General features: G+C 43.9%; 1 protein-coding gene across 1 annotated transcript; it reads left to right on the plus strand.

The window, feature by feature from the left end:
• Positions 1-4,272: 4,272 nt before the first annotated feature.
• On the plus strand, positions 4,273-23,455 carry LOC308304833 (clustered mitochondria protein homolog; the record flags this gene model as incomplete). The annotated part of the gene is made up of 28 exons (XM_080749462.1): positions 4,273-6,163; positions 6,293-6,441; positions 7,268-7,439; positions 8,073-8,213; positions 8,518-8,648; positions 9,816-9,970; positions 10,401-10,526; positions 10,744-10,882; positions 11,057-11,149; positions 11,666-11,884; positions 12,434-12,609; positions 13,103-13,408; positions 13,956-14,134; positions 14,316-14,417; positions 14,764-14,864; positions 15,348-15,500; positions 15,719-15,781; positions 16,033-16,283; positions 16,569-16,653; positions 16,760-16,913; positions 17,803-17,942; positions 18,383-18,463; positions 18,611-18,736; positions 19,197-19,318; positions 19,939-20,032; positions 20,552-20,686; positions 22,582-22,655; positions 23,341-23,455. 28 exons carry the CDS (start codon positions 4,273-4,275, stop codon positions 23,453-23,455), a joined length of 5,673 nt encoding a protein of 1,890 aa, XP_080605588.1.
• Between the last annotated feature and the right edge of the window lie 1,100 nt (positions 23,456-24,555).

Raw genomic sequence — 24,555 nt, forward strand, 5'->3', positions numbered from 1 at the left:
GATTCCGTAGCCGTTCTCAGGCATGGGTTTGTGAGGAGATTTGGGAGATCAGAGAGGTGGGTGTTTCAGGTATACAGTAGTGGTAGTTACCTACAGTACACAACGAGATACTCAGCGTCCCTTTACTGCAGTGGTTCTCAAACTGTGGGCCCAGGGGGGTCCCCAAGTTATTTTGGGGGGTCCCCAGATGATTAACTTAATGTGCGACATTGTTTTCTCACTCAAAAGTAAACAAACCAGCATAAAGATTAAGTGTATAGAGGGTATATGCACAGTGACAATTTAAGGACTTACCTCTAAAATGACAAATTAAACATTGGCCAAACTGTCAAATATTAGAGGCAGAAATTGTGAAAATAGTCGATCTAGAGTGTTGTGAGCATGTAGTTCTGTTATTTTCACAATAGAAATGTGTTATACAAAATGTAATTCACTAATTCCTCAACTCTTAGTGCTCATAGGGCGGTGGGTCCCCAATTAAAATGTGATTCTTTTTATGGGTTGTGGCCTTAAAAGGTTGAGAACCACTGCTATACTATAACAGAACACTGGGGATTTCACAGTGCAGCAGTTGCACGATGGCATTTGATGTCAACACTAAACTCACATTGTAGCCATGAACCTGGTATTTAGTTCATCAATCACTGTAATATACTGTAACAGAGGACGTTTTATAAACGTTCACAGAAGCACAGATACTTTTTTAGTGGTCTCTTAGAAAGACCCTTTGATTTAACACCGTTTGACACCTTTCTTTGCCTGTACTGTAGGTAGTAACCTTGCCTCTGTGTGTGCTTGTGTGAGCAGTTAATGTACAGTATGTTGTCCAAACTGCTTTCACACAGAACTAGCCTTATTTCGGGTATGAAACGTAACTCTAGGAAGTTTAAAGGGTGACATTTTTATGTATGATTTGCACTTTATTAAACTCAAGCAATGTGCCTAGCAGTTGGCAAACGAAAGCAACTCCTGTCGTATTTTTTTTTAAAGGTTTTTAAGCCTTAAGCCCTTTGCACACACGCGCGTTTATCCGTACGGATAAAACGGACAATTTCACTTTTTAAAAAGAAAACAATGATTCTCTACGACCTCATGCACACCGGATCCGAATTAGCCGTGCGACGAGTGGCTGCGGCCGTGCGTCTTTTTCTCGATCGAACCCAGTTCGATTTGTGCGTCTTGTCGCATGCGGTAAAAAACTCATCAGTCCTTTCATGACTCCTTTTGGGATCCGCAGCACCGATTCCGCACAGCATTGCACACCAAATCCAATGCCTTTTATTCATGCAGCAAACGGAAAAAACGCAACTGTCCTGTGTGCAAAGGGCTTAACACTGGAAGAATGAGTTTTAAAGACATTGTGACATATACTATTACAGCTACTGAATGGAGATTTTTTTTTACTGTACCTTAGTCATTACATTCCCAGCACATCAAATCAAACAATATTAATATCTCACTTGTTCATTGTCTGTAAATATAGGACAATGTTTCTCAAACTGTGGTTCAAGGCACAAAAGTGTGTGTGTGTGTGTGTGTGTGTGTGTGTGTGTGTGTGTGTGTGTGTATGTGTGTGTGTGTGTGTGTGTGTGTGTGTGTGTGTGTGTGTGTGTGTGTGTGTGTGTGTGTGTGTGTGTGTGTGTGTGTGTGTGTCAGTGAGTCCTCTGCAGAATTCATTAATATAGAATCAAAAACGCTTTAACCACTTTAACCCTATTTTTAATTAAAGGTAAAAATCTGATACTAGTAATATTAGTAATATGGTAATAATTGCAGGTGTGTTTGTTCAGTAACAGGTCTCCCAGTCTCTCCAGCTCTGAAAACAGAAAATATATTTTCAGGTTCAGGTAGGTGACAACTTTTCAGCCAATCAGGAGAGAGTATTTATCAGTTCATGTTTTATAGTGTTCCAGTTCCAGTTTTGTCAGCTCATTACACTTTTTTAATCTGTATCCTGATTGGTATCCGAACCTGAAATGTATTTTCTGTTTAATAAAGAGCTGGTGAGAGATGCAGACTCACTCATGTTACTTAAAACAAACACTCTAGTCTATTATAGCAATGAGTACTATCAGAATATAGAGCTATTTGTGGAAGATCTTTTAAAAATCTTGAACCATTGTGAAACATTTGGATACACCTTGAACAATGTTAACAACACTAAGCACATCTCTTCTCTTATGGGGCTCCCGGCACAACATATTTTCAGATGGGGGTCCACCGCCAAATATATTCAATTTGAGGGTCCTTGGCATGACACTATTTGAGAACCACTGATCTAAACCTTATCTGGTATCAGTGGAATGTTATATCAATGGCAGCCATTAGATGGCAGTAAAACCAAATCTATAAACTTGGGCCCACTATGTGTTTGTCTTGGTTTAACTGGGATAAAACCTCAACTACATAAAAGCATCAATACATTCCCCCCCCCCCCCCCCCCCCCAACATAGAAAAAACAGGGAAACTAATAAATGCATGAATGGAAAAAGAAATACAGACTGGCAAATATTCTGTCCAACTCCAAGTAGGGCAGTTTAAGAACTACATAGCCCTACTGTAACTGTTTGGGGGATTGCTTTTAATGGGGCTGCTAATCCTGTTAACCATTTAAAAACATAAAAAAGGCCTTCTGAATGCATAGATGTACTGTATTTATGACATGTAACGGATTCTATTGGCTGTGACCTTGTCAAGGTCCTCTTGCACTTGTGCAACTTGTCCCCCTCACAAAAGGTCCTCTAGAATGTTCCCACGATGGTCTCACTGGCACTGCACGGAATGCTAATGTCTGCTGCAGTGCTGCCATGGCAACCGATGGCAGCTCCCAGCTAGCCAGAGAGACAGAGAGTTTGTAAGGGGGCGTAGCTGGTTATGAACCCCCTTGTCCTGTTAGCATAGAGGACAAAATGAAGAGGTGCCAGACTTCTGCCAGGGAGCTATTTATACTCTGGAATCTCTCTCTCTCTCCCTCTGTGAGTGTGTGCAAGTGCTGGTCAAACAAGGTAGATAGAGAGTGCACTCATATAGGAAGTTAATCACTTGATGTTGGCGAGGCCGCCCTCTTATGGAGCGACCCAGGTATTGACGATTGTGCAATTGTGTGACTGTATTATGCTCAGAGAGAGAGTGAGAGAGAGGCTGAATGCAAGGCCTAGCCCGGTATAGGCTCAGTCTCTCCTCAGCCCTCTTCACATGGTCAGCAACATCCGTGTGAAGGGCAGAAAAGGAGACACACACACACACACACACACACACACTTGTGTTATGTGGGGTGTCACAGCAGTGAGAGGGAGGGAGTCTCAGACTGCTCTGCGAGCAAGCCTGGCAGAACTTAGCACTGTCATTTTTGGCTGGATGAGGAAGAGAGGAACGTGAAGATGATGAAGAGAACGCCTCGTAACCACCACACATCACGCCAGCTGGTAAGGGGGCCTATCCTATATAGACCATAACAATGATGTTGTATTTGTTGTGGCATTTTACTGTTTGGAGTGTAGCCTACCCATTATCTGTGTGCTCCTCCATTTTGTGTTATTTTTAGTCTGACTAAAGTGTTACACAGTACAAATCCTTAGTGTTCATCTCTATATACCGGTACTCTGAGAGGATAAATATGTAACCATTGGCTCCATTTCTACACTGAGCTATAAGAACACTGAACACTTTTATTTGTGTAGAACATCTTGAAGGGTTTTTATGATTTTTATTTAGAATATACAGTACCATTATCAGGCTTTATGACTTCTCTAAGTTGTCGCTGATTAAATCATACTATGCTATTTTTTCGTATATCTGTCTTCTATTCTAAAACAGCATAACAAAGCAAATTGTGCCCGGGCTGCCATTCCAATTGTTATCCAGGATTCCCAAAATTCCAACATCATTCCAGAGTTCCTCTGTTGAAGTCCAGAATTCGAGGTATTCCAACTCTACTCTGTAAAGTGACACCACTGCACAGCCTGCAATGCCCTTCTGCTTTTGATGTTGCTATAAGGGACATCATTTTATGTGTACAGCTGTTTTGCAGAAATAGCAGGCATTCAACTATATACGCACAAGATCAGATACTGACACACGTCATCAGAAACCACACATAATAATATATTCCTTGACAATGACAATAAGTGTCTCATTCAAAATAGCGGCTTTGTTCTTTTGCGTATTAAATTCTGCATGCTCGTTTTCCATATATCTCTGTAGAATTTGTCATCAGAAGCTTTATTCCCTCTCTAGGAAGGACTGCTGTGTTGCTGTTCACCCCAGGGCACCATGGGAAATGTGGTCCAATGCTGCCATGTCTTCTCAAACTACATCAGACATAAAGATGCACCGGTGCGAGGGGATGCTGAGAGGTCCCCGCTGCTCTCCAGAGAGGGGAGCGAGTGTGACTCCTTCACCCCGCTGGATAACCTGGAAGAGGAAGAAGAGGATGACGATGATGACGACGATGACAGCGACCTGTCGACTGTCCCCGCCATGGCGGCGAACCCCACTCTGGAGCAAGGGCGCTTCCTGTTCCCGGACATCATCCTGAGCAGCAGCCTGGGAGGGGAGGTATCCGTGGTGGAGCCCGTGGTCTGCCTCCTGGTGTCTGAGGAGGAAGAGGAGGGGCTGGGACAGAAAGGCCTGGAGAGCGGCGACAGGGGGAGCAATAGGCTGTACACCGAGGTTGAGACCCAGACCGATGTGGGGACCCAGACTGGAGCGTGGCTGCAGACGCTCGCACAACCCTGCCACGCAGAGGTGCAGACGCAGACGGAGATGCCGTCACCCAGCGCCGGGGCGGCAGAGACACGGAAATGTGCCGAAGCGAACACACAAACTAAGACAGAGATGATAGAAGAGACGGTTACGGAACGTTTTGCAGGCTGTGAAATACAAAAACTGGCTGATGTACTCTTAGAGCTGCAGCCGCGTGCAGACGAAAAAGCACCCGTTTTAAGCACAGAAATAGGCCCTCTTGCAGAGACTATGGCGTGGTCAGGAAAACAGACAGCATGTGTCCAATCGCAGGTACAAGTACCAGCAATGATCAGTGGACAGAGAGAGAGATGTACTCTGATCTCAGGCGAAGTAGTCAAAGGTGTGCAGGTTGAGCCGAGAGAGACTGATGTCCAAGACAGACTCACGGACGTTAAGTGTAATAAAGACACATTTCTAAAGGAACACAGTCATGACCCGGTGGAAGAGGTGATCACTAATACCAAGCAGATTGTTCATGAGAAAACAACCACAATGGGCCTGAACACTGCTAATGAAGGTGAACAGTTAGACCGGGTGGAGCACAGCACCTTTCAGACACAGATGAATGTCAGAAACGCTGGCTCACCACAGCAGGCTGCTTTGACGCCAACTGAACACAATGCTGACGACGTGGAACAGAACCCTGATCTGCTGCAAAAGGATATCAACAGATCACAGCAGAATGTGGAGCTGCCTGAACACGGCTCCGGCAAAACCGTCCAAATCACAGAATGTGTTGACCACGCGGCTCCTTGTGCGAGCCAGACACAGCAGGAGGAAACCATCCAGGTGGCTGAGGAAGTTGAGGGAACTGTTGTTGGACAGAGGGCTGTCTCATGGATACATGAGAATGTCACTGGGGAGGAAGATTGTGTGATCTCTGCAAAATTGGATACGATTGTTCCGACGACTGCTGAGTGCACAGATCTCAAAAATCCCAATGCAGGAGAAAGTGTTGATCAGGCACACCAGAACAGTATCCAGAAGGTTCAGACTAGCACTGGCATCACCGAAGACAATGTTAATCGAACACATCAAAATGCCGTCCTCCAGACTGTTCATCACATCAACGGGACTGCTGATCATCAGACGGAACCGAACATTGTACAAACAGTTCAGGACATTGTCCAGGCTGAGCACTGTAGCCCTGATCAGGCAGATCTCAACATTTTGCCGTTAGAAAATGATATTGGTCAGGTGAATGAGATTGTTGAGACAGAACATGGGAATCCAGAACCAGACCAGAGCACCACGGCCAAACCCAAGACGGTTGACAAGCTGGATTCCCATGCCAAGCAAGAGGCTGTGGAGCTGGAAGTGTCTGGGTCACAGGTCAAAGAGGAACGGCCAGACGAGGCAAAACAAGTGACCTTATTTTTAGTGGACAGGCTGTTCCTGGCAACGCCACATGTCAAAGGTGCGTGAATAAACTTTTTGGCAGTTGGAACAGCCTTGTGTGATGAATTATAAATGTGAATTATTACATTTGTATTATTATTTTTTATATTTTTTTATATCATATGTTGTGATTTCTATTTGTCAACAGTGCCACCAATAGAACATGTGGATGCTACTTCAAAAGAATTTGATGAAGACAAAGGGGAGGGGCTTAGCATCCAGGAAGTGGTCAGCCTCCAGGAGGCGGTGCTTACCATCAAAATCCAGTCTCCTGGAACAGAAACCTTTGAGATCCAGGTATTTTTTCTATCCTAGTAGAGCCCATTCTCACATCCTTACTTTCTTTTTTGGGGGTTTGCTTTCTTACTCCGGCCATCCCTCCATTGGTTCCCAAACTTTTACCACTTAAAATCTCTGGAGTGTTCGCAGGCCCACCCACCTGACCATTAACACGCCAGCCAGGTCATGGGTTTTGTGGGCCAGGTCATCATGGGTTAGGTGGGCCACAGGCATTGCCAGAGAATGTTTATTTTAATGATCAATCAATGGATTGTGTTCTGGCTCGGATCAATGGAACTAACATAGTATGTACTTTAAGTTCCTATTTATCAGTATCAGAACTCATTTTTCATGTCTTCTCCACTTATAATTTCCTCACATCCCACCAGGGGGCCCCTGGCCCACATGTTGGGAACAGCTGCTTTATGGCAAAACAGTGGTTCTCAACCTGTGGGTCGGGACCCCCAGGGGGTCCCCTCATGATTTTGGGGAGTTCCCACATGAGTGATGAGAGTACATTTGTACTAATACTTTTTTTTGTTTGTTTGTTTTAATGAAATAACAAAACACCAGTACTGCTTCAAAAGTAAATAACAAATATAAAAACTGGTAATGCATTTGCCAAAATTGTCAAATAATATAAGAAATAGGCAACATTTTAAAATAGTCGATCTAGATCAGCTGTGGAACTGAGTCAAACTAAATGTAACCCTTCAACTCCTACAATTCCAAGTGCTTGTCAGGGTGGGGGGGGGGGGGGGTCTGGGTCCCCTGTTCAAATGTGATTATTTTGGGGGGTCACAGGGTCAGTGCTTTATGCCATCCGTCTCTCTCTCTCCCTCAGATCTCTGGACAGATTCTGGTAGCAGAGCTCAACCAGGTACTAATGGACCATGAGCTGACCTGCCATCGCACCTGCTTCTCTCTGCATCTGGGTGGCGCTGTCCTGGACACCCTGGTGGAGCTCCACTCTGTCTCGGGCATACAGGACGGAGCGCTCATCAAGGTGGTGGAAGGTGACTGCTTTGGCAGGGGTCCTCCACGTTTTTCAGTTTCAGCCCAAGGGGGACCCTTTAGCTGAGAGAGAGAGTATACTACATATTGTGGGGACTGCCCATAAGTCCGAAGGTTCATTAGTCCAAAGGTTCATTAGTCCGAATTTAGTTAGGGTTACTGAGGTTAGGGTTAGGCATAGTATTCTTTACAAATTCGGACTAATGAACCTTCGGACTAATGAACCTTCGGACTAATGAACCTTCGGACTAATGAACCTTCGGACTAATGAACCTTCAGACCAATGCCATACAATTGTGTTGCAGATTAAACTTTATTATATAGGTTCACAGCAGTGCTTTGTTCTACCTGATACTTGGGTCTATACGCCGTATGCTGTGAAGATTCTTTTTAGAAAAAGCGTATGCCCTTGTGAACAATTCAAAGTAGCGTATCTGATAGGCTTTATCACTGGCGTATGCCCTGGCCACAGGAATAGCCTCGGATCGTAGATTATAGTATGTCATCAAAACAATTCTAGAACACATCACTGGTTTACAGCCTTGTTTTTTTTTTACAGCAGCACCTCAATCATTGTATGTTGGATTCATCTGTATATCTCCATGCCGAACACATCTCTCCCGCTGCCGTTGCAGAGACTTACACGGTGCGTGACGCTCGTCTTCATCTGAGACACGTGCGGGACCTGTTGAGGAGCCTGGACCCCACGGACGCCCACAACGGTGTCAACGGCAGTTCCCTGTCCTACCTCAGCATCTACACAGAGGAACAGACAGGTAAGTTCTCTCACATCATTAATATAACTGTCCCACAACAGCACCATAGTCACTCAGTACCATACTCATTAACCATAGTCAGCACCATAGTCAGTAACATAGTCATTAACCATAGTCAGCACCATAGTCAGTACCATAGTCATTAACCATGAATAGCATATTCAGTAGCATATTCAGTAGCATAGTCAGTACCATAGTCAGCACCATAGTCAGAACCACGGTCAGCACCATAGTCATTAACCATGGTCAGCACACCATATTAGTCAGTATTTCTGTGATGGTTCAGCCTTGTTTGCCCGTGCAGATAAGGAAAGTGGGGGGAAGCGGCGGACCTCAGAGAAGGAGACGGTGGATTGTAGCCCCCCTGACTACATCCTCCCTGGATGCAAAGAGTGCCCCCTTACTCCACTGCAGCCAGTGAGGAACAGTTGGAAGGTAAAAGCAATCGTATTTGTGATTCTATGTACTGTCTGTTTAACCTCGCCTGGTGTTTGTTCACAACAGGCCGTTTGGTTTCCGCCCAAATGCGCGGAAACCACTAGAAGAAGCGGCGTCGCTTTGATTTGGTTCCCTCCGTTTGTTTCCCCAAACCCTATTAAAATGCTTGAGTAGTCTAGTGTAGTCTTGCCAGTAGCTAACAGTTGGACTAAAAGATGCACATACCAAACGAAAAAAAAAAAAAAAAAAAAAAAAATACTCCGCATCAAGGAGTTTATTAGGTAGGCCTAAAACCGAATCCGGTTTGATCTTTCCGGCAAATTGTAGTCCTTTGAGTACTACAACATGACGTGTTGTGGTTTCCGCTCCAGACCGGTTACAAACCCGAAAAGTTAAGTGATTCCAGACTACTGTCTGTTACTGTGTATGGCAAAGGACGTGACATCAAAGACATGAAAATGTTTTATCACGGTTAGATTAGATCTGCATGAAACCCTCTATGAAACTTGGAACTCTTGAAACAGGTGCTCGCCATATTGTTCAAGGTGTTTATTGTTACCTGGCTGCATGTAGTACAATACAGCAAAATAGAAATAGGTCTTTTGTCCTGTGCAACAGGCTGCTGCAGATGTTCTACCAGTCTGTAGTAGCCTGAGTCCTCTTCTTTGTTACACTTGTTATGTAATAGCATGCTTTGTCATTTTCTCAACAAGCTGTTGTGGAAATGTTGTGGGATAATTATAGCTCTGACTATAATACATTATTATCATTTTCTGTGCCTAAACCACTTTATCCCTGATGTCCCTATTTTGGGTATGTAAGGAATACACAGAAAATGCGTATTGGGAATATGCAGAAATAAGTGAAGTGAGCAGTGCTGATGATGATGATGATGATTATAGACCTACATTACCCCACAGGACATATGGCATCAGTGGTTGATACAATGGAGAAAACACTCTGAAAAACACAAACAAACACACAAAGTCACGCATTGGAGCGATGTGTAAATTCTTGTAAAAATTGAATATCTATAGCCCACATCACATTGCGACGTGACATGTGATGGATATAGAGACAGAGAGAAAGATAGACGGTAGAAATGAATCAGTTATGAATACATAAGACGGTGAAATCAAATGAACATGTTAGTATGTTTGGCAGCCTTTGCAGTGCCTGCGAGTCCTCACTATGAGCAGCTGGAACCCTCCTCCAGGAAACAGGAAGATGCACGGGGACCTCATGTACATCAACGTCGTCACCATGGAGGACCGAGACCTCAACATCACATCCTCCACACGCGGCTTCTACCTCAACCAGTGAGTATCTTGGAGACTTGGACCACTCCATCTGTTCTGAAGTATGTCTGAAGAATGCCTACACGTTGTGTTCATGGCTACTACCATTAGCTAATTCTAATTGAGAATTCACACTAAACACTCCCAAGTCTTTTAAAAAATATCATTCTTCTCTGACCATAACCGTATAAAGCTTATGAATACATTGGAGCTAAGTAAGGTAAGGTAGTACAGTACATGTAAATCTACACGTTTGCTTTACATGATAACAGTTATTGAGGAGGAAGGCAAATTTGTCTCGCAGTTCCTTCGGTGTCATGCCTATGTTCCCTCGGCCCTACAGTATGTTCCCTCAGTTTAGGATTTGATTGAACATAAAGTAGGGCTGAGGAAACATAGGTACCCGGCCGCTCCTGTTTCTTCAAACATGTGTTATGCTTAACATTTGCAGGTCAACTGCCTTCACTTTTAACCCCAAGCCGGCATTGCCCAAGATCCTTTGCCACTCGCTGGTGGAGCTGCTGAGTCAAGTCAGCCCTGCCTTCAGAAAACACTACAGTTCCCTCCAGAAAAAGAGGTGAGAATGAAGATAGTTTTTTAACGAATCAGGAACCTCAACTACAGAGGTTAAGAATGAGAACAAAACAATAAGAATAATCCTGATCATCTTTATGTTGTGTATAGTGCATTTCAAAACAAACTTACCAGGTATTGAACATGAACAAGACAAAATCCAATCCAATCTGACCTTGTAACGGAAAAGTATTTTCTACCACTGGTTGCCATTCATCCAGGGTGCAGCGACATCCGTACGAGCGGATAGTCACGCCTTACCAGGTGTATACGTGGACAGCCCCCCACGGAGACCACGCCCTGGACTGGGTGAGGGCGGAGGAGACGCACACCGTCCGAATGGGCCAGGATGAGCACACCGCTGGACAGGTGGTGGACACATGCATCATGAAAGCATGTTCGGACAATAAGAACACACTCTAGAACTTTGTGAAAGGCTTAAGGGGAGCACATGGCAGTACTCATATTACTCATATTAGATAATGTGCGGTTATTGGATGGTGGTAGTAGTGATTATGTGTGTTGTGAGCCCAGAGTCGGGACTGGAACGAGGAACTGCAGTGCTGCAGGGAACTCCCCCGGAACACTGTCCAGGAGCGCCTGCAGCGAGAGAGAAACATCTTCAAGGTGAGCCCTCTCTCTGTCCCCTCCTCAGCTAACCTTGTGTCACCAGGTTACTGGCAGTGTCTGGTTTCTGTTCAAAATAATGAACCAATCTGATCCAGTCTAGAACCCACCTACCGTATCTGATAATTTCCATATCCGCTCTAGACACATTAAACCGGATCAGCAACCTGCATTCACGTTTTTAGTCCTCAAGATATCCTGATGAATAGGGAATAGGTACTGTAGGAATTACTACGCAATTTCCCAGTTGTCTTCTGTCAGAGCCAGGGCAAATTAATTAATATAATCTAGAGCAAGTGTTACCACCAATTTAAGGGCAAGGTTACTAAACTCCCTGTGCCCCAGTGGCTAGAAGCAAGAGACAACTACTCCCATGGGGTGAATCTGTTAATGTGTATATCTCCACAATCCACTAGTTAAGTCAGTATGCCAGGGACAATAATGGTTGGTATCTGATGCCTTTTTTACTGCTACTACTTAGCACTTTGAAAACTGTTGGTAACAATCTCCATTCAGACCAACAGCGATTTTGTTGGTGCCGCAACGCAAGGCGCCATGGCGGTCGTCGACGGCAACGTGATGGCGATCAACCCGGGAGAGGCGCCTCACATGCAGATGTTCATCTGGAACAGCATGTTCTTCAGCCTGGGCTTCGACATATCAGACCACTACCGCCCCCTAGGGGGCAACGCTGCTGCCCACACAGCTGCCAACTGTGACCAGAGAGGGGTACAGGTAAGATGAGAAGAGGCGCCTTTTTTGTAATTTGAACTATCAAATAAATCTAATCAACGGTAAGGCAGAGCAATATATCGAAAATATATCGATATCAAGGTATCAACATGTGAGGTATACATATCAACGGAGATGGCTTGAAATTAGGTCTTGGTATATGTGTCAAATGAATTAACAGACACACTACGCATGCACGTAGCACATGCAAGAAAGCAGTACATCTGTAACCAGGTGTGGTTATTTCAATAAAACCATTTTTGGAAAATGGAAATAAGGCATTTAATTTCTTTATTCTATGTGTACTGTGTGCAGTGTGCATGCATGGATATGCTATTCATTATCTGGTTAGGCAAGCAGTGGACCTAAAGCAGAAAAATATTAAAAACTATATAATGCAATTGTTTTTACTAATATCGTGAGTACTATCGATAGTGAGGTATTCAACAATGTTATCAAAGGTTTTCCTAATATCGCCCAGCCTTAATCAACGGTTAACATTTTCCATCAGAATTTTGCAATTTTGTCATTTGTCTTGCATCTCTGGTACAGGCATATGCATCCGTCGACACAGAGGGGTTACACACCCTCGGCACAGCAGTGGTGGATTACCGTGGTTACCGTGTTATCGCCCAGACTATAGTTGCTGGGATACTGGAGAAGAGCCAGGACGAAAGTGTTGTCTATGGCTCTAATGACCACGGAAAGACTGTCCTCTCACACCCAAGGTACCACACACACACACACACATGCGTGCGCATTGTAGTCGTAGCTCACTGGTCGAAATGTTGCATACAGTTCTTAAAAATATATATTTGTATACTGTGTATAAATAGCCCCGAACTGAGCTCATGCTTCCTTCAATGCATGAGGAGTGCATTCTTATCACCTGACGGGGGGGAGTTTCCCCAGTTGGACGTAGCGCGTGGAAGGAACACGTTATTCCAAACAGTTCCTTTCCCCTCCATCAGGCGCCCCGGCTGGCCAGGGGGAGGCAGGATTACTGCATGTTTTTTGTTAGGTTACCTACCCTAGGAGACACAAGGAGAACAGGCAAACTCCACACAGAAATGTTGCATCCTGAGTTGGAGACCTGGGTTTTAATCCTTGTAAGGACACTACATTTAGGGATTGCAGCTTTTAACTATATGTTATTTTCCGTTCTTAACCTGACCCTCGCCGCTGCACGCCTAACGTTAACTCCTGACCTTCTTTCTCTAGGTTCCTGGAACTGCTGGAGAAGACCAGCGGCCCACTGAGACTCCATCGCCACTCGGTGCTCGACCACAACGACAGCCCCGTAGAGCTCTACTCCTCAATAGACACCAAGGGCATTCTGGGTAACGACGGCCGACACTACGTCCTGGACCTCCTGCGGACCTTCCCCCGGGATCTCAACTTCCTGCTCTCTGAAGAGGAAAAGGGGGAGGTGCCCGCGGAGTGCCGGAGCCTTGGTTACCCGCGGGGACACCGACACAGCCTGGCCGCTCTGAGGCCTGAGCTGATAGACGCCTTCGTTCAACACAGGTCAGAGGACATATCCAGAGAGCATTATATTATTATATTATTATTATTATTATTATTATTTGTATCCAGTGTGCTACTTAACCCATTAAAGGGATAGTTCACCTGCAATTCCAAACGTATTGTGAGCTTGTAGATCAGCTATTTTCAAATAGTCTAAATATATAAAGGGCTGAAGTGGTTAATGTATGTTTTCGTAATAATAATCAAAATCTAAGTAACTATTAACTAAAGTTTTCATATAATTGTAGTGGAGTAAAAGTATAATATTTGCCTCTGAGATGTAGTGGAGTAAAAGTAAAGGTTTTGAAAATTGGAAATACCCCAGTGAAGTAAAAGTACCTTAACATTGTACCACTGAAGAAGTAGTTTTACCGATCTTCAGCCTTCTATGTGTGAATACCAATGTAATAATGCCATTTTGAGCATGGAAGTTGCTGTGAAAGAGCAGCATCCATACTACAATGCTCACATTGAAAGATAGATTTAAAAAAAAGACTTGACTCTAAATATGATGAATATCAATGTTGCTCACCTTTGTATAATTCAGGTATGAACTCTTCCTCAAGATGGTGTCTCAAGGGTTCAGACAACTGGGCGCAGGTCCTGAGAGTCAAGAGGGGGTCGGGCAATCAGAGGACATGGCCTGGAGTGAACATATGGGGGCTGAAGATCTTATCAAAATACTGGGGGAGACTGGAGATACATCTCCAGACAGAGCTGGCCTAGGTGAGTCGGAGATGGGGACAGAGAGATGACATTTGCACATGGGTGTTGCGTGCAGAAAATATCCAATCTACAAACTTGTAGATCGGCTATTCTCTTTGTGTGATCAAGTATAAAACAGGCTTAAATCTGATTGCTGTGAGAGAGAGAAAAGAAATTGTTACTTATGACTTACTCTCTGCAGATGGTCAGAGGAGAGAGATGATCATGAAAGCATGCAAAGCCGCTGGCTCAGTGAGCGACTCCCACTTTGACATCCGCTTCAACCCTGATGTTTGCTGTGCAGGTTGTCACCCTAGGCACTCATGCACAAACACACATAGACACACAGCTGTGATACTCCCATAACTGGCTGTCACACACACACACACACATCCATCCATACAGACAAGCTGTCATACAAGCACACATCCTCTTGCAAATATACCCACCCACACACACACACGCACACACACGCACGCACGCACGCACGCACGCACGCACGCACGCACGCACACACACACACACACACACACACACACACACACACACACACACACAGAGGATACATTTACGCAGGTAGGCTACCTGATCTGAGATCTCCCCACACACATGCATCTATACATGCAACTTCCGTTGTGTTTCTATGCTAGGTGTGCGTTTCCCATCCGAGTGTACTGAGGAGCTACAGAGACAGAAACAGCTGCTCTGGGATGCTGCAGCCTTCCTCCTGTCCAATCAGATTCCAGCAGTGGTGAGTCTTTCTGCAAAACAACATTCCACACACAGGCCACATGCATGCTTGTGTGCGTGTGGTGTGATCCGTTTCCATTATTGAAGTGGCCTGCACCTTTGACTCTAGCTTAGAGGAAGCTTTTATGACTAAATTCATTAAACACCAGCCACTCCTCCATATCATCAGAGAGCTACTGTAGGCTATAGGTGGAATCTACTTGTGTTTATCTTTGGCAGCCCAGGACATATACATAGTATGGTTGTAAGAAGCTTACAACAACTTGGGATGCCAAAGAAGCAGCTAAACTGCTTGCAAAATTCTGTACAATCTCCTCTATCATTGGTAGCTATAGAATATGGCGAAGATGCTGCTTCTTGTACCCCTGAGGGGTTTTTGGGTAATTGTCCAAGATTAGCTGACTGTAATCTTTTACAGCACCTTGTAAATATTTGTGTCACTTATGTGGACATAAATCAATTACTGAATGTGTGTTTCTTGTAGCTGAGGGATTGCCTAGACCAGACAGTGGTGCCTATGGATGGGGCCACCTTGACCTTGGCCTTGCATCAGCGGGGTGTGAGTGTACGGTACCTGGGCACACTTCTGGAGCTACTGGAGAGGGTAGAGGAAAAAGAGAGACTCAGTCACGTAGAGGTAATTATCACTGCAGACATCATTTGGGACTAGTAATTAATGTGACATCCAGACACAGACATCCCCCCCCAAGCGCTGTCTATCTCCTCATCAAAGTATTCCTCTCAACAAACTCCCCAAGTTACAATGAATGCTGCTCCTATATGCCTGAGATTGTGTTTTGATTCATGATCAAACCCCAGTCTTCTGGTGACTGCTGAAGTAATCTTCCCTCACAGAGAATTGCCATCAGTGAGCTGGTCATCCGGAGTGCAAAACACATCTTCAAGATCTATCTACAGGTCTGGTGCTTCAAACTATTTAAGAAATCTTTCTTTACATTGCGTGCCAGAAGTAGCTGATCTACAAGCTCATAATGCTGTGATATTGGCTCACAATGGACTATACCGTAAATTAATTATTACAGTTTTATTTAAATTGTCTTTATATTTATTACAGTAATTACTTATCCTTTCTTTGCTAGTCTGCTGAAAGGTTTTGTATTGTTGTTTTAGTTTTTGTGTAATTACACCCCCTTCCTGTTAACCTGCAGGATGTGGAACCTGCAGCGTTCTCGGCGGCTGTCAGTCACTTCCTCAACTGCCTGCTAAGCCCCTCCTCGCTCCCCGACTCCGGTTCAGACGAGCTGCTCTCGCGCCGCCGGGGCCGCCGGCGACGCGCCGGCAGCCACGGGAGCCGCGTTGCCATGCTGGCGGACAGCGTGTGGGCCAGACTGACCCCCGGTGACCTCTGGGTTAGGGTCAGGAAAGAGGCCGAGGAATACTACCACTACACACTATGCAGGTGTGTGTGTGTGTGTGTGTGTGTGTGTGTGTGTGTGTGTGTGTGTGTGTGTGTGTGTGTGTGTGTGTGTTTTAGGGCTGTCACCATTAACAAATTGTAGTTGACGATTAATTGTCACACGACTAATTGTGAATAATTACGAATAAGCGCTCGCCCAGCAGTCTGCTGTAAATACACAAGCCCATGTGCATGCGCCCATTTACGCAGCCTCGCCCTTTAGGCCATCTTACTGATTATAGTTATTATAATAACAACAATATATAATAACTACCTTTCTGTGTTTAGTGACAGTACAGATGACTTAATAGAGAAGTACAGTCTCCAGAAGATCTCCTTACTGAGAGAGATGACCACGAAAACGGGCATCCAGGTATTGTAACCAATCTCAAATTGATGCAGTCCATTTCAGCCTCCTGTTGCATTTGCATTTGTCACAGGATGTCAAATTAAAAGCACCTTTTTCTCTTTACGTGCAGGTGCAGTTGAGGGAGTATGCGTTTGACTCTCGCCACAGGCCGGTGTTTGGTGAGGAGGATGTGGTGAACATGTTCCCTGTGGTCAAACATCTACGGTCTACATCATCAGACGCCACACGACTTATCCAGCGTGCCCAGGTCGCAGTGCAGCAGGGTAGTGCTGCACACAGACATACAGTACAGAAGTTAGACAAAGGATTAGACACGAATGCACACTTTGGGTTGCATTGGTGGTTAACTACATTAGTGGTTCTCAACCCGTGGTGTTGCAAGGCATTGCAAGCTTGTAGATCTCAAACTAAATGTAATGCCTCAACTTCTACATTCCAAGTACCTATCAGGGTTGGCTGTACCCAGTTCAAATACGATGATTTTGGGGGGTCCTGGGACAGCCTTAAAAGGTCGAGATCCACTGAACTAGATGATGCATCGGTGTCCCCAGTTCCATTCCAGCTGGAGTCTTTCCCTTTCTCTGCCCAGTCTGTCCAACATGCATACATCTGACTTGAGAGACTAAAGATGAACAGTAGGGGTCAGCAGTGAGTGACAGGGCATATATCTCAAATATAACTCAAATCATCTGATTTGCACACTAAGTGGTAATGCACACTTATAGGCTGTCATATAAGCCAGTGTTTCTCAAACAAAAATGTCAAGGTCTCCCCTTAACTTTGACAGTGTACAAATGGAACCAAATGGACCTGTTAGGGTGCATTTGGTTCCATTTGTACACTGTCAAAGTTACTGTCAAAGTTACACTATTAAGGGTCAATTTAGACCCCCATAAAGGAACCTAGAGAGTATCTGAAATCCACTTTGAGAACCACTGATGTAAGCAGCACATATATGTATACAATGTATGTCAATTAGGACTCTCTTGAGTACCACGAGTACTTTGTGCTACCCATTGTCTTTTTAGCCTCAAAATAGGCTACATATCTGGCCCTGACGGTTGAGTCTGGTTGATTTTTGTGTTACTAACCTCCAAAGAACTCAGTTTTGTTTTTGTTTCCCTCTTCTCTTCTATTTTTTTTTTCATCCAGGACTGCTCAAGGATGGCTATGAGATGATAAGCCAGGCCCTGACTCTGTTCAGCACCGTGTGCGGCGTCCTGCACGAGGACATGTGCACGTGCCTGCGCCTCATGGGTCGCATCAGTTACATCCTGGGAGAGTATCAGGACGTAAATACACAATGCACAGTTTGGTGTGATGCGCCATGACACTTGATCTGTGATGTATAATGGGATCATGTGGATCTCGAGGTCCACATGGGAATAGCGCGGCTCCCATGTGGATCTCAGATTTCATGTGGCCTGTCTATGACATCAGGCATCTACAGTGTGACATAATCTATGATGTATGTATGCATTTGGGCAGGGTTTCAGCCGATCTGGGGCCTGGGCCCCATTGCCTTCCATTATAAATTTTCAGTTAAAATATAAAAGAAATATGTTAAATGTAAATCATAATGTGATATGTGGTACTTCTAGACAGATAGCTTCCTGCAGAGCCATACCATAAGAAATGACACTGTAACCTTGATGAGCTTTGTTAACAGTACTCACATCTAGCTCTCCTTCTCTTTCTGTCTATCCATCTCTTGCTGTATTTTCCCCCCCAGGCTTTGAGCCACCAGGAGAAGGTTGCGATGGTCAGTGAGCGAGTCCTGGGCATTGACCACCCACAGACAACCCAAGACTATGTGAGTTTCCTTCACCTTTCTCGTGGACTCGCAGCCGTATTGTGTTGCATCTGCATTTTTATTCCACGGAGATCCAAGGTATGTTTACATACAGTAGCATCATAGATGTGCTTTTGTACAAGATGTGTTTTCTGTTGATGGATTCAGACGTACCTGGCTCTGTACTGCTTTGCGGGTCGACAGCACTCCACCTCCTTGCATCTGCTGTACCGCGCGCGCTACCTTACCCTGCTTGTGAGTGGAGAGGACCATCCGCAGCTGGCGCTATTGGACGTAAGACCTCATCTGAATCTTCTACAGCAGTATCCTTTCTTTCTTTCTTTCTTTCTTTCTTTCTTTCCTTCTTTCTTTCTTTTCTTTTTCTTTTCTTTCACATTTTCACTATTTCAGAGATTGTTAGAAATAAAAGTGTTATGCAGTCAATTTTAAGGGGTTTCTACCGGTATGTTACTATATACAATAAAACAATAAAAAGAGAGTACATCGTAATTATTTGTTCACTGTGCTACTAGGTGGCTGAGCCACCTCTATAAACGGTTGTTAGACATTTAATGCCACTTTCACCAGCTTATGACAGAAGGCACGTAACAGTAAATACTGTTAAAAAACTTTTTTTTTTTTTTTTGCACACTGCATATTTGACAGACAAGATCCACACTTTGCTGTATAGTTGTGTTAGATACTGGTAATGGTGGTAATCTATGGATATCTCTGTTGTGCTTCACTCCTTTAGAGCATGCTGGGTCTGGTGCTTCATGGCCTGATGGAATATGACCTGTCACTGAAGTTCCTGCAAAATGCCTTAACTCTATCCGCCAAGTTCCATGGTGCCAAATCAGTCAAACACGCACACAGGTTGGTTGTTGTAAATAGTTTTTCAATTGATCTTATCTGAACTATAGTCTAAATCCATATTACTCATGTCCTACCCAGGACTTGAACCCGTTCCCATGTGAGTGCCAACATTTCATTTAAAAAACAAGTTACTGTATGGATTGCAGGTTTAAATATTGTAATGAAGACGTGACTCCCCAAGTTAAGAGCAGCACTGTGCATTGTGGAGGGAAATTATGGAAATGGAGGGATTTACACAGGATACAGGAAGAGAAATGGACTGAATACACAGCCCTGAAGAATGACACCACGGAGGATTAAAAAGGACTATTATGCTAATGATGTAAATTTTAATTGACCCTGTGAATATGTGTACATATACAATTAAAATTAAGACAAAAAATGTTATCATGAAATGTTTACTTTATCCTTTCATTCCTTTGCAGCTATACTGTATTATTTCACCAAATGTTTGTACTCCTAACCTCGCCACACCTCACCTCTCTCTCTCTCTCTCTCTCTCTCTCTCTCTCTCTCTCTGTCTTGTCTCTGAACTCTCTCTCTCTGTCTGTCTGTCTCTCTCTCTCTCTCTCTCTCTCTCTCTCTCTCTCTCTCTCTCTCTCTCTCTCTCGTCCATACAGTCATCACCTGCTGGCCACTGTGTTTGAGAGCAAAGGAGAGTTTCGCTCAGCCCTGCAGCATGAGAAAGAGGCTTACTCAATATACAAGGACCAGGTAGGTGCATTAGAGGTAGATCGTACGGTAGGATGTAGATAGAACTGCGATCAGTAGTAGATTTGAACTACATAACTGCACACAAAGTGTCAACAAAAATGAACTGAAATAGAAAGGACAACATCTTATGGGGCTAATACAGTATACCAGTATAAGACGCCGCAATATCCATATATGGGCATAAACAGGTGACATCACTGTGATGTCACCTGTTTATGCCCATATATGGATATCCCTGCTCTGAGTATCTGACATCCCTGTGATGTCACCTGTGATGTCACAGTGATGTGTCAGGGGAACCACAGTGTTAGGCGTTACCTGCCCAGACAACCGGAGAGACACGGACATGACGGTTCTGATAGTAAACTGCGACCTATGGTCGCAATAAACAGTGAAATCCTCATGTCCATTTGGTTACATTTGTACACTCTGACTTACAAATGGTTAAGTTTTTTAACACCCAGGATTTTACTGTGCATATACTATGTAATTATGCTCTTTGTTGTTGCCCACACAAAGGTGGGCGAGAGCCACGAGAGTACCAAAGAGAGCTCAGAGTACCTGAAGAGACTCACTCAGCAGGCTGTGATCCTCCAGAAAGCCATCAACCATATCTACAGCAACACCTCCAGTGCCTGTATCCCACCCCCAAAGGTGCATACAGTACACAACACAACACATGCACACAAAGGATATGTGTACAGTATATGATATGTGTGATTTGCAGTTATATCATTTAACTGCAGCTTTCTCTCTCTCTCTCTCTCTCTCTCTCTCTCTCTCTCTCTCTCTCTCTCACACACACACACGCACACGCACACGCACACGCACACGCACACGCACGCACGCACACACACACACACACACACACACACACACACACACACACACACACACACACACACACACACACACATTTTTGATTGATTGATTGATTGAAGACTTTATTAGAAGTTTGCATAGGAAAAGGTACAGTTTCATGACGGTACAGTTCACTGGTACAAGGTCTACTAAAAGGAGATCCATGAAAAGACTAAGCTTATTTCCACTGGAAACCATTTAAGTATCTCATATAACATTGAATGACAGACAAATAGAACACAGTACTATGCAGTAGATATGTAAAGAAAAAGAAAAAAGAAAACAGTAAGTCTAAACAGTATATACAAAGAAGGGGCAGGGGAGGGTAGGGTTGGGCTAGGTTCATTTTTTACCAGTTGCGAACGGCTGCTGCCTGTAAGTGGTTTTTTAGGGCAATTTTAAAGGATGCTAGTGATCCACACTCCTTTATGGCCTTCGGTAAGGCTTTCCACATTTTGGTGGTATAGCAGAAAAACGAGTTTGACCCTTTGTTGGTTTTGACTCTGGGTTGGAAGTGATCTGTGGCGCTGCCTCTGGTGTTGTAGTTATGGACATCCTTAATGTTTATAAAGTATTTTGACAGGTACTTGGGTATCATAGTGGTGTAGTGTATCTTGTACACCAGGCCCATTGCAAGTTGCTGTACTCTGTCATCTACTCTGAGCCACCCCACTCTTAACTGGTGAGTAGCGGTGAGGTGAGTCTGATAGGGAAGGGTAAGCAGGACCCTAATTAGTTTATTTTGGGCTGTTTGGAGTTTAGTTTTAAGGGCTTGTGGGGCGTCACGATACCATACGTGAACTCCGTAGTCAAATAGGGGCTGGATTATTGCACCAGCTATGGTCTTCAGTGTGTTGAAATTGACCATTGGGGCGATCCTCTGTAGGAAGCGAGTTCGTTGGTTGATTTTATTTATTACTTTAGAAGTCATCTTTTCGCTGGAAAGATTAGCTTCAAGGATACATCCTAAGTAAGAGATTTCGTTTTTTCGTGTTATGACCTTGTCACCCACTTTGATTGTGAAGTTATCGACTTTATTGAGGTTATGATTTGTTCCAAAGAGGATGGACTCAGTTTTTCCCAAGTGAATTGATAATTTATTATCGTTAAGCCATGTGCAGATCTTACTTAGTTCAGAGTTAAGTGTCTTTTCAACCTGCAAGTGGTCCTTGCCCGAGACTAGGAGAGCCGAGTCATCCGCGAACAGGAACAGATTGCAGTCGCAAGCAGATGCCATGTCGTTCACGTATATTAGGAACAACAGAGGCCCCAGTATGCTACCTTGAGGAACACCACAGCTTACTGGGAGGGGGGGGGACAGGGTACCGTTAATCTCCACCACCTGTTCCCTCCCCACCAGGTAAGATTGCATCCAACTCACTGCTGCGCTGTCAAGACCGATGGCTTTTAGTTTCTCAATCAGAATAGAATGATTTACGGTGTCAAATGCCTTCTGGAGGTCCATCATGACCATGCCGCTATATTTGCCGTCATCCGCTTCGCGTTTGATTTGGTCAGTCAAATAGAGAAGGCATGTGTCAGTGGAATGAGATTTTCTGAATCCAGATTGGAACTCGTAAATCAGATTATTCTCATCAAGATATTTTGCAAGTGATTGTATTTCTATGTATACAGTATGTACACAACAGGATTGTTCAGCATGTGAAGACCTATCTTTTTCTCTTCAGTTTTCCACGCCGAGCCTTCCCACGATTCTTCAGCAACTCAACCTGACCTGTGGAATCATTTTCGTTCCTCTCAGGTAAACCCCTCAAATGTAGGGAAAGGAAAGGGAGTGTTTACTGGTCCCCGCGGTGGAGGGGAATTTACTTTTCTGTATTCGTCCATCAGATGGCTGCTCAGTTGGCACAAATGAGCGCACAGAGGAAGCTGTTAAGGGTCTTGCTTAGCAGCACTTGGACATGTAGACTGCGTGAGCCGAGGGTCCAACCGACCCACTTGAGCAGGGTTTCTCAAAGTCCATGGGTGCCCCAGAATAGCTTTGATAATATTTGGAAATGATCAATATCACAAGTGGTTAAAGTATAAAGGTCTATCCTAATGGAAACAGATTTACATATTTACGAGTTAATATGACATAAGGTTCTATAAAGTAACAATGTAATTAAGGGCTGCCATGGATGAAAATGTTATTGACAGGGGTGACCTGAGCCAAAAAAATAAACGTTTGAGCACCACTGCACTAGAGACATGCAGAAATACCTGCCTGACTCAATCATCTGATCTACAGATTGTGGCAGTTCTTATCCTCCTAATAATAATGCAACGTCTCAACAAAAACATGAACCAAACATTGACTTCCTAAATGATGACAATAATATTTAAAACCTTACTTCAAGTTCAATTTGTCTTAATTGAAGTCACATACATGTGCAGTATATTCTGTTCTCTCCTCACCATTATTATTTTCCGTTACTCTACTCTAGAGCAAAGGAACTAGGAGATCTGACAAGAGAGTTGAAGGGAATTGGGGGCACGGCTCAGGCTCTGGATGTGGATAACCAACAAACGCTGAAGCACTCGAGGTCTGCAGATGACTGACACAGCACCACTGCATCCGAGCTTCTGAGCTGCAATTACAACCTGCTTTGGTTGGCCAACCAATGATCACTGACTACCAGTACCAACAACAAAGTGACATTGAAGACCGGCATGCAATATCAGCTGATTGATATAATAATTAATGTAAATGATAGTTATACTAACAATGGTCTTTTACTGGAAAACTAGGACATTTCCTTGCCTCCCATATAGGTGTTAAAGACAACCAAGAGGCTTAAGTAGGCTAGGTGTAGAGAAAAGTGTGCTATACCCCTATATACTTGCACTCTATTGTGCTACTGTGATGGACAGTGTGCCGTGCACTCAGAAGGTTATGTAACGAGAGAATAACCCAGCACTATTTTCGGTGAGAGAAATGTGTAAATCCGTAGGACTGGTTATTGTATAACATTATGAATCATTGTGCAGAATGTGTTTGACCTACTATGTATAGAGCAACAAGGCTGCTCTCCAAACACACTTTGTTTTGATTGTAAACTGACATTCTGTGCTTTTGCAATTCCCTGTCATCATCGCCCAGGATTTACACTCTTGTATTCAAAACCACTAAATGGAACTCACAATATGATTTGTCTATGCACAAACATTCTAACATGAATCATGAGGGCAGAGGATCTAGAGACTTACAAAACAATGAAGTTGTTTTTGTTATTTTTGTTGAGTAACTATAAGTAAGTAACATTTACCAGAGGGAGGCATAGACGGTGGGGGAGGCTAGGCGATAATTATGGACAAAATCTAATATCACTATTTATTAGTAAATACCTTAATATTGATAATGTGATGATATTGTGTGGATGATCAGTGATTTCACTGAAAGGATTAATGAAATATAGATTGACAGGAAATGTACCAAATACATTTTTAGCAATTTAATGAATTGAGTGGGTGCATATATGAAGTGGCTTGCAATTTCAACAAAATGTGAATGGTTGTCTTTGTTCCCTTATTCAACACGCCTTGGCTTCAATCAACAAAAGTCAATTTGAATTGCTTATATTGAAATACTGTATGCAAGTGCTGAGAACAGAATTTTAAACATGTTTTAATAAACTAAATTATGAGGGAATAAAAAACCA

Source organism: Nannobrachium achirus (assembly GCF_963921795.1).
Source record: "Nannobrachium achirus genome assembly, chromosome: 19".
Taxonomy (NCBI): domain Eukaryota; kingdom Metazoa; phylum Chordata; class Actinopteri; order Myctophiformes; family Myctophidae; genus Nannobrachium; species Nannobrachium achirus.